At 35.7% G+C, this 11,309-nt stretch overlaps 1 protein-coding gene across 2 annotated transcripts; it reads left to right on the plus strand.

Moving 5' to 3' along the window:
• The first annotated feature begins 510 nt into the window (after window positions 1–510).
• Window positions 511–8,187, plus strand: LOC147410798 (Transketolase family protein). Of its 2 annotated transcripts, XM_086440250.1 has the most exons (5): window positions 511–856; window positions 959–1,053; window positions 1,153–1,190; window positions 7,036–7,274; window positions 7,350–8,187. In XM_086440250.1, exons 1-5 carry the CDS (start codon window positions 754–756, stop codon window positions 8,006–8,008), a joined length of 1,134 nt encoding a protein of 377 aa, XP_086296376.1. In that variant the 5' UTR covers window positions 511–753; the 3' UTR covers window positions 8,009–8,187. The 2 variants fall into 2 exon arrangements, with proteins under 2 accessions (XP_086296376.1, XP_086296365.1); XM_086440239.1 differs by having other exon boundaries at window positions 512–856; window positions 7,036–8,187.
• Window positions 8,188–11,309: the final 3,122 nt, after the last annotated feature.

The following is an 11,309-nucleotide window of genomic DNA, read 5'->3' on the forward strand; positions in this document are numbered from 1 at the left end:
AAAAATTTCAATTGATGGAGTGATATTTGTGTAGATGACGAGTATAGACAAAAAAAAACAAGCCACGCACGCCACTCTCCACAGGCTCAAACCTCAATCTCTCTCTCTCCGCCCTCCTACCTCTCATCTCATCTCACATAAACTCATTTCTTTATCTCGTTGTCCTCTCCTTTTTTTTTTTTTTTGATAAGTAGCATTGCATTCAAAAAAAAAACCAAATCGGTCGAGTTGACCAATCTGGAAGGCCTTACAAATCAGAACTATTCACGTAAATGCCCACAAATCCCATCCCAATTAAACAAAAAATCCTCGAAAAACAAGCCCCTAAGTTCCTTATATACTTTGGACCAACAAAATATAAAACCCAAAATAGACATAATCGAATCTGTGTAATCTTTGTGTTTCCCCTCAAAAATTTGTCTATTCCTTTCAAACCACACCCCCCAACAAATTGCAAACGGTGTGATGCTCCACAGTATCCTCTTTGTGCCGCCAAACGAGTACCCAATTGTCGACCAACCAATGAATATATCCTTGACCGAATTCGGTAAGCATGTCACGACCCCGAATAACTTAAAAAAATGGACCCAAATGGCATGTGAGAATTTGCAATGGATTAAAAGGTGATCCGATGATTCTCCGTTATTCATACATAGCACACACCAACTCGCCCCACACCATCCACGTTGTCCTCTCCTTTTTCACAATTATCTTATTCTCCAAATACAAATTTATATATTTTTCTTGGGAGAAATGACAGTTTTGCAGGGAATTGGAGCTACAACCGCTCTATCGTCCACTTTTTTCGATCCCAAGAAATTTCAGCTCCTCTCCCCCAAATCTCTCCCAACTCTAGGTTTGTTTGTTTTTTTTTTTTTTCATTTTTAAATCTCTCCACAAATCTTTTTCTTTTTATCCCTATTTCTCTATTTTGATTTATTTTTTCTTTATTTTGTAGTTTCAGAGAGTAAGAGAAATTTTATAATTGTTAGATCTGGTGGTTCTAATCTAAGAGGTCGCATTGCAGGAAAATTGGTTTCCAATGCAATTGCAGTTAAACATCTCAACTTTTCATTCTCTCCATATCTATTTCTCAAACTTTTGTTTTCTTTTTAATGTTAATTTTTTGTTTTCTTTGGAATTGGTTTTTAGGCAAAGGCTGATGGTTCCTCGGCCACAACTAAATCCGGGTAAGGCTCTATGTGCTTGATTTTGAATTTTCCTTTTTTTTTTTTTTAAATTTTTTTAAAAATAATTTTGTTGTTTGCTAATTGCTCTTAATGTGATATTATGTATTAGTGTTGCCATTATTTATGTTGTAAATCTTTTTAGAAGGAAAAAGTAATGCCATGGTATTGGAATGTATGATAGGCATTGGTATTGATATTGGCCAAGATCGATGCGAACCATTGACCCCCCAAACATTGAATAATTTGGAATGTTATGGTCTAGAGAGATTATCGGTTTTTCTATTCATCAAAACGTTATCCTGAGACGAGATTTAAAACAATGATTTGTTCCAAGCATTTGAAATCTTAGTTGCGCTCAATGTCTCATTAAGCTGTAAAGAGTGAGAGACTGAAAAAGAATGACCACATCCTCATTCATTGATGTTAAGTGATGATATGAAGGTACAATAACTAAAATATTTTTAATGCTAACTCAAGCTAAAAATATGTTATATGTTATTTTGTTGTAAAAGGACACATCGTTATCTACTATTAAGCATGGTTTTAAATCTCTATTTCGCCTCTCAATTTCTTCACGAATGATCGCAAGAATCCCGGTTTTGGTGTCTTATATCTTTCTTGAATGGTACAAATTATTTTTTAAAGCCATGCTACTAAATTGTATCCCATATATTTGGAGTTAGCATCAAAAGATCTCCATTCTACTACTAGAGCTATATTTTGTCAAGGCATATTTTAGAGCATCTCAACAGGTCTTTATATCTTAAAAATTTAGAGGGACTTTTGAAAAATCCAACTCCATCCGATTTTCAAATTTTAAGAGATCCCTTTATATCTCTATTCTTGACATCAAATATAGAGGGGGAGAATTTATAAGAGCATCTCTACCTAAACCCTAAAACAATTCCTCTAAATTGAGGGGAGAACTTTCTCACAATCATCCACAATCTTTAGATTTTGATGACGAACATGTTTCTCAACTACCTTTCCTTAATTATGTAGCAGAAATTTCATAGTGGGAAGAGGAACAAGTGTTGTTAATTTGTATATAGCTCAATTTCTCAAAGATTATGACTAATTAAAATATAAAGGTACCGATAAAAAAAAAGTAAAATATAAAGGTTTAGTTCTTCAATATATAGTGTTCCATTTTGAGACCCCACGTATGGAGAACATTTATTTCGCAGATGATTTCTAATGCGTCAGTTTATTCCTTTGCATTGTCAATTTAGTCAAGGGTAATGATAACTTCTTTATGTAGAGGAATGATGGTTTTGGTAGACTTGGATTGTTTGCTATGCCAAAAAAGTAATGATTGTATTTCAAATATTGACATATGGAGCACTGAAAAATTCCACCAAAGAATAAGTAAACATTGGTGAGTCTACAATTCTATGTTTGGAGAAGTTTTGCCAAGCAATTGCAGTAAAGGTATTATGGGAAGAATATTTGAGAAAATAATTAGTCCCATTTCCAAAGAAGTAGTGGCATCTTGTCACATTAAAAAAACCCCTGAGGTTACCCAAATCTAATGATGTTGCAAGGCTACTATTAAAAGGTGAAGAATGTGGCTTTCCAAGAATGTTGTGGAGTTTTGATTGTATGTTTTAGGCATGGAAAAATTATCTAATGACTTGGACGCAACAATACCCAAGACGTCATGGATCCCCAACTACTATTATTGAGGTTGCGGCATCTTATGACATCTGGATATGTCACATATACTTTGGCCTACCAAGTTTCAATGACATTAATGTCTTGTAGCCATCCAATCTATTCATGAACTTTGCTCAATATATAGCTTTTCTTATTCGTTATACCATTCAAGACATAGTGTACAATATTAGTAATTATTTGGTCGATGGTATAAATCCAAAGTAGACAACTCTAATAAAAATCATTTCTGACCCCAAGGTCCTAAGAAACAATATTTTGCAATGATGCAAAAAGCATGTCAGAAAGAAGTAGAAATGACATTTGGAGTTCTTCAATTATGATTTACCATTGTCAAGGGTTCATCATGTTTTTGGGATAAACATGTGTTACATGATATTATGTCTCTATGCATCATAATACATGCCCAATCGTGATTGGAGAACTACAAATATTTGTTCCACATTTTTCAATATGCTTCTTGCATCATTGCAAATATTGTTTCTTGGGACCTTGGGATTGGGGGATGATTTATACTACAGTTATCCACTTAGGGTAAATACCTCGGTCAAATAATAGTTAATATAGTATTCTATGCCTCGGATGGTATAATATGCAGGAAGAACTACACCATAAGTAAGGTTCACGAACAGTTTGGATGACCATAAGACATTAACATTGTTGTTGGAGCCCGACATGCTAAAGTATGTATCATATCCAAAGGTCATAAGATGCCACTACTTCGAGAATAATAATCAAGGATCTATGATGTCTTGAATATTGTTTCACCTAAGTTGGTGAATAGTTTTTTTGAGCCAATGCATAAGGTCAAGACATCAAATATTAGTTGGATGGTTGAGATAAGATTTAAGGTTTAGAAAAGATTATAAATACTTGTTTATTGTTTTCTTAACATTTTTCTTCTCACTTTCTCCATTACAATTTTATTTTAAACCTCTAAAACCATCCATAAACCCTAACCAATTCATTCTATAATCTAAAACCCCATCAAAATTCCTTCGTTTGTTGAAACCTAAATCTAATACCTATAAAAACCCAACCAGCCCTTTCCTACACGAACCACATTGTTCCAAACCACCCAAAAACCTAATCACCTTCTGGTTTTTTAGCCTACAACTTCTTCAAACCTTGTTAACTTGCTGCCCAACAAATCAGTACTACTTATTTGGTTATTTTTGTATTAAAATTGAGCCTAAAATCTATTTTGAGCATCTAACTGAAACCCTAAGTTTAGAGGAAGATTTGTTTTCTATCGGTACCTATTGTTAGTACTTGAATAGCTATTACTATAGGATTGTGAGGAACCTTAAGACTGTTTTGATTATCGCTTGGATTATCTTACATACCCATGAATGTATGAGGTAATGACTTATATTTTCATTGCTTATATTAATTCAGTCTAATCTCAAATTTATCATCCTAGAGTAACATTCACAATCCTGTATCACATCTTCTACAAGTGAGTAAACTATGAAGGTGTTTTTGGAGGCATATAATCGAACTAACAATGCTTGTTCCTCCTCCCACTCTACCATTTTTGTTGCATAATTAAAGCAAGATGACTGTGAGAGAAATATCCTCGTTGTCGAAATTTGAAGGTGGTGTCTTAGATAGATTTGCTTTGAAACTCATTGTTTAAGATGACTGTGGGAGAGTTCCATCAAATTTGGGTGAGAGTAAGATGGTGAAGTAGGGTGAAAAATGAGAGGGGAATGGATGGTGAGAATGCATTTTGAAGGAAAATTTAGAAGGGAGATATGTGAATGACTTAGTTTTAGAAGGAAAGTGGGTGAATGATTGAGTTTGGGAGGGAAAGTGAGGAGGGAAACGTATGAATTTTATTTTATATTTCTTCATTGTTTTTTGTAAATGAATAAATTGTGTTTAAAAGGGTGAATGATGATTTAAAAATGAGGGGGGATCCAACCGGAGTACAACACAGTTTAGATGGGACTTGCTCCTTCAAATTTGAAGCAGATCATTTTCTTAAGGGAATTTTTTTTGTTTTGTTGAGGAGATGCTCTTAATTGACTTCTTTTGGGTTCTTCTTACCCTTTTAAAACCCTCAACCTGCACCAAAGTACTCATTGGTGCTATCATTGGTCTTCTTTTACATGACCAAACTTTTTCAGTATACTTTCTTTTATTTTGTCCTCTACTAGGGCGATTTCTAGATTTCTCCGAATGTGTTCATTTCTCAGGTTGTCTTTCCTAATCTTCCCATTTATTTATTATCCAGTTTATTAGTGAGTATCTGTATTTGTACTAAAGGGAAAAATCCTAGAAGAAAATTTTGGAAGTCAAACTGGCCTAAGTAGGCTATGCATCAAGAGAAGAAAAAAATTTAGCAAAGTCCATTTACCATTTTGTCCAATATAAATTTAATATCTTAAGTAAAAAAAGGGCCTTTGTATACATGCACCATTGAAGACAACCGGAATAAGGGTGATTTTATCTTGTAAATATAAGCAAAAGCCAAATGACCTACCCATGGAAAGAAAAGCTCGAAGCCTAACTGTTTGGGAGCTCCACTCCACCAACATCATGTTTGTTACTGTCGTCATCATCATCATTAATCATATTATTTAACTCCATCTAGTGCTAAAATTTCTGTCATGGCATTTGCATTTAGTTCTTTCCAAAGTTTTCTAAAAGTATATTATGCATGTTTGGCTAATCAATTCATGTTAGGGGGTGGTGGATTCGGCACCAACCTGACACTACCATCCTCCTGTACAAGGCTTGGAACCGGAGACATAATTCATGAGGACTTGATCTAAATCATATGGTCTTTTGACTGTATTATTGTGCTCAAATGTTCCTCCTGTTTCATCATTTTGTTTTGAGATTCTCTCACAAATATTTTTAAGGGCGTGTGAGGTTTACACCTTGAGATGCACCTCAAGGTGATGCTCATTAAAAATGTCCCGAGGCTTAAGAAAGTAATATAAAAACAGTTGAGGTGTGCTCCTCAAACCAAGGGCCCCTAAAAGGTGTACACCTCAGTGTGAGGCGAGACTGAGGCATTCGCTTTTTGGCCAAGGCTTATCTTTTTTCCCCAATAGCTTTTTAAACTATATATGTTAACACATTTTCTACTTTGTTTTTGATAGATAGACGAAATTTGGGATTGAGAAGACCACTGAAGAAGCAAAAGAAAGAAAATGTAGGGGATGCGATAAACCCCAAAAGAAAAAAGCTAACACAACAAATTAATTCTCCAAACCCATCGACTCCCACCTAAAAACAAAATCCTCAAAAATATGCTTTTGAACTTCTCGAATGAATTACACCACCAATACAAGAAACCCATAATAAACGAGATGATTTCTTGGACGGAATGCTCCTTCCCCACTGTATTTTCTATTTCCTTCCTCTTGTCTTCTTCTTCTTCTTTTGTTTTTCCTTTTTTTAGAAATAAATTTAAAAGTGAAGTAGTAATATATTTTTGTTGAATTGAAGGTTCCAATTTAGCTAAGTTGGTAAACCCATCTGGAGTGTTGATCCCATGACCTAGGTTCAAATCTTGTTGAGTCCTACCCTCCTTCACTTTGACAACCAACTACCCTTGCTTGCCTAGCAAAAAATAAATGTTTTGTTGAATTGATTTGATTCAAAATTTTGTAGCATGTAGTATTGCACAAAGTCATTAAAAAAAAAGTACTAAGTTATATTTTTGTAATAAATATTAAATAGTTATTTACTGTAGAAACTTTTAATTATTCATATATAATACATTTCTTATTAAAATACAAAATAATAATATTTTCTATTATTACTAATGCAAGGAAATAAAACTTGGAATCCAATTGTATGGATTTGAAAATTGAAATTCAGAAATAAGTGGTGGCTACCCAAAATTTTCTATTTCTAATATTAATTATATATTATTTATTTAAAAATTACATGGTTTACACCTCGAAGCACCAGCCAGCCAAGCATCTAGCCTCACACCTCTAAACTTCTGGAAAACATCCAGTAACCACAAGTCCACAAATGTGAAAATGCTTTTGTACATTTGATGCAATCTTCTAAGCATGAATGTTGAAATTCTCATGCACACATTAGATCAGCTACTTACTCAGTACTACCTGTTCTTCCTCTTTGCATTTATGGTTATTTCTGAAGCTTTGCTATACTGACTTTTTTTACTTTTACATATCCTACTAAGGCACGAGCTCTTGCTTTTCAAAGCCCTTCGAGAAGGTCTAGAAGAAGAGATGGATAGAGACCCCCGAGTATGCATCATTGGGGAAGATGTGGGTCACTATGGAGGTTCATACAAGGTGACTAAGGGTTTGGCTCCAAAGTATGGAGATCTCAGGGTGCTTGATACTCCCATAGCTGAGAACTCCTTCACGGGCATGGCTGTTGGAGCTGCTATGACTGGCCTCAGACCAATCGTCGAAGGTAGGAATATGGGTTTTCTGCTCCTTGCCTACAACCAGATTTCGAACAATTGTGGTATGCTCCATTACACGTCAGGTGGCCAGTTCACCATCCCGATCGTCATCCGTGGGCCTGGTGGTGTTGGACGTCAACTCGGGGCGGAGCACTCACAACGGCTTGAATCGTATTTCCAATCAATCCCGGGAATCCAGATGGTTGCGTGCTCAACTCCTTACAATGCCAAGGGCCTCATGAAGGCTGCCATTCGGAGTGAGAATCCGGTTATACTGTTCGAGCATGTATTGCTCTATAACCTCAAAGAGAGGATCCCGGATGAGGAGTATGTGCTGTCATTGGAGGAGGCAGAGATGGTGAGGCCTGGGGATCATATTACGATCCTCACATACTCCCGTATGAGGTACCATGTGATGCAAGCTGCAAAGATGCTAGTGAACAAAGGATATGATCCCGAGGTCATTGATATTAGGTCGTTGAAACCGTTTGACCTTTACACGATTGGGAATTCGGTAAAGAAGATGCACCGCGTGCTAATTTTGGAGGAGTGCATGCGGACAGGTGGGATTGGTGCAAGTCTTACGGCGGCCATCAATGAGAATTTCCATGATTACTTGGACGCCCCAATTATGTGCTTGTCATCACAGGATGTGCCAACACCGTACGTCGGGATATTGGAGGAGTGGACTGTGGTTCAGCCAACACAGATTGTGACTGCGGTTGAACAGCTCTGTAAGTAGCAAAGAAGCAAAGCAATGATAGCTAGAAGGGTTAGTAGTTCAAGTAAAGATTTCGTGCTTATTCTGTCGAGTTTGTTCTTAATAACATTTTTTTCTGTGAAATTTCATATTTTGGATAGAGATTTTTTCTTCTTACCCATGTTAAACTTTAAATATTAATTTTTAGAGTTATATACAAATACTTGATCTTGGTTACATAGAAATAGTTGGACAATCATACAATTGGAATGAGATCTCTTGGTGAGGGCTTTCTAATTGATCTATTTTTCCGAGTTTTAGAAAAATCTCACATTGTGACCGACTTTTTTCAGCGATTTCCACTTGACTGTCTAGAAATGATTTTAAATCTTGGGAAACAACTAAAACTTTTCACCGCTGAAGTCTAAAAGATGATTTTGAATCTAAGAAAAACGACTAAAAACCTCTCATTACACTTTGAATCTCGGTTTATTTTCTCTGGTTGTCGTCTTCTCTTCTATTTTATCTCTGAATTCTCCAAGGTCTCTCTCATCACAAGAAGAAATTTCTGTATTAGATGACTCTTTGAAGATTCAAATGACGTTGTGAGGTAGGTTTTTTTTTTTGGAATAAAAATATCTTTCTGGGGTTTATTCTGGCCAAAGAAGAGGATGGAAACAATACGTAAATTTCAAAACAATTGAGAGTTTTAACGATTTCATTAGTTTGAGAGTATGGCATTGAGAGGTGGGAGGATGTAGTTGCAGAGGATAAAAAAGTTTCTAAAGATTGAGACATACCCATCCACGTTTTGGATGAAATTTGGGATACCCACTATGTTTTCGAGCTAGTGACACATTTCCCTTGACGTTTGTCTACTTTTATAGACTAATGTAAAATGGCCTGAAATGTCCTCATCTTCAACCATTAATAGCCCTTGAATTTTCTCCCAAAACCTGTAATCTTCAAGCTCTTCAACCTCTATGATAAAATTGAAAGTGCTAAATTAGCTAAGTTGGTAAGGGTTGTACATTTATCTTAAACAAATGTTTGATTCTTAGCTTATATTTGAATTTTTTTGATGGGGTGACCAGTTGGGACTATGACTTTAGCAGGGCTTTCAATGACTGAGAGATGGAAGGAGTAATTAGCATGTTGGCACGTCTTTCCTTATACACGGGCTGGAGCGATGCATGGGTTTGGAGAGAGACTAAGGATAGGTTGTTCTTGGTGAGATCTTTCTACTAGTCCTATCAGGTGGATGATGAGAATGTGCCTCCTTTTGTGGTTATCTGGAGGCCAAAAGTTCCGTCTAGGAATTTTTATTTATTTATCTGACTTGCTTCCTTGGACAACATCCTTACTTGGGATGGGCATATTCGTAGGGGACTTAGCACTTCAAACTCTTGCACCATGAATAGGTGAGATGGAGAATCTGCTAGGCACTTGTTGCTGCATTGTTCACTGCCTCATGAAATATGTACTTCTGGAATTTCTTTGGCGTGTTAGGCTGCTTTCGTCTGAAGATCAAAGGTCTTTTTGATTCATGGATGGGATTGGGTTCAATGTTCTCATTGACTAAGTGTCTCCTATGGTCTCTCACTCCTTTTGCCATTTATTGGGATATTCGGAAAGAAATGAAATGTCAAGTCTTTGAAAGAAATGAAGCCACGACTGATGATATCATAGTGTCGATTAAAGGTTTCTTTTATTTTCTTGATGTAAAGCCTTTGAAGAGTTTAGAGGTGCTTTCTTTGAGGATTTCATGGGCAGATGGGAGTGGGTATTTTGTTTTGTACCCTTTCTTTTATTATGTCTTATGTCTTGTTTGTTCTCTTTGATGGTCATCTCGACCACATTTTAATACAAGATGCATTTACCTTTAAAAAAATCAAAGTTGGTAAGGCTTAGGTAGAGTTGATCCCATTACCTAGGTTAAAATCCCGTTTAAGCCACCTTCACCTTTTCAGACTACTAACTTAGGAAAATAAAATAAAAACCCTCAATGGTAAATCATTTTTAATGTATTAAACCCCATCTTCAATCCATCGTTTACAGCCCTATCTTAACATCTTGTAGGGATCTCTTGATTTTTCTACCCAATCTTCCATAGTCATCTATTTCTTTGAAAAGCCTTTCTTGTTCTTATGGTTTGAAATAGATAGAACCTTAAGGTTGATGATGGAAGTAAAAGAGTATTACTTCCGAGGTTAAAGAAGACTGGTTTTGGGAAGAAAACAAAATATTGACATAAGTTTGAAAATAAAAGCACTTGAGTCATTACGCATTAGTTTATTAGATTAGACTGAGGTCAATGGGGGAACGTCATCAATTTCAAAATACAGGGGTATCTCAAATTTTCACCAAAACGTGGAGGGATAAGTCCAAATCACCCTACCTTTTTTAAGCCATACCTTTTCCTAGTGTAAATGTCATGTCCGTTTCCCTTACCTCAATTTAATTCATATTCTTTTCTACCCAAGGGTTTTGGCTTAGTGGTAAAATTAGCGACAAGGGTTTTCTCCCTTTGGCCTCTAGTCATGTATTTGAAATTAGACGACCTCTTGATTTATCATATTGTATGTTGAAAAACTTCCGTGGGATAGGGACTACCGGACTAGTCGCATCCCAAAAGGGATGTGTAATAACCAGTCTTATAAAAAATATTATTATTCTATTTTTTAATCTTCTTGTGACACTTTTAGAATATTCTAATTACATACTAGCTGGCCTTTTTGATGTACAACCAAATCATCTCTATCATGAGTGGAACCATGATTTTCTTGTAGTGGGAGCAAACTATGGTTAATGTTACAATTGAGCAACTCGAAGATGAATGATTTTGAGAAGAAATTAAGAGGTATTTGGTTAGAAAGCAAAGAAAAGGAAATTAGGTCCAATCAAAGACGCAATGTCATCTTAAAAAAAAATTGAAAGAGGGGGGTGATTGGAGGGAGGTGAGAAGGTGGGGGCATATGTTGAGAGAGTGAGGGCAAAGGGGGTATGTAATTAATTGAAAATATAAGAGTATCTCAAAGTTTCGTGGGGAAAATTACCCTCATTGACTCCTTACTAATTCGGCCCCTCATCTGTATTGACTTTTCTTAATTTATCACCCATTGTATTTAATCTTATATATTTGTGAATATGTTCATATATGATATATAATTTATAGGTTGGGTTCCGTAAACACATAAAGCTACAACGTTTTTGTCTTATATGGTTAAAAAGATTCGGAATAGGCTGATTTTTTGTGAGGATGATCTCTATGATGAGGGGATCATCCTTGCAAAAAATCATCCCATTCCAAAACTTCTAACCCCATCAAAAATGATTTATAAAA

The sequence above is a fragment of the Akebia trifoliata genome, chromosome 1 (genome assembly GCF_017979445.1).
Source record: "Akebia trifoliata isolate Shusen 1 chromosome 1, ASM1797944v1, whole genome shotgun sequence".
In the NCBI taxonomy this organism is placed as follows: Eukaryota; Viridiplantae; Streptophyta; class Magnoliopsida; order Ranunculales; family Lardizabalaceae; genus Akebia; species Akebia trifoliata.

Coding starts and splice junctions, on each gene's coding strand:
- LOC147410798 (XM_086440239.1), top strand. CDS start 754: ATGACAGTTTTGCAGGGAATTGGAGCTACAACCGCTCTATCGTCCACT. Junction 857..958: donor CAAATCTCTCCCAACTCTAG/GTTTGTTTGTTT, acceptor TTTATTTTGTAG/TTTCAGAGAGTAAGAGAAAT. Junction 1,054..1,152: donor TGGTTTCCAATGCAATTGCA/GTTAAACATCTC, acceptor ATTGGTTTTTAG/GCAAAGGCTGATGGTTCCTC.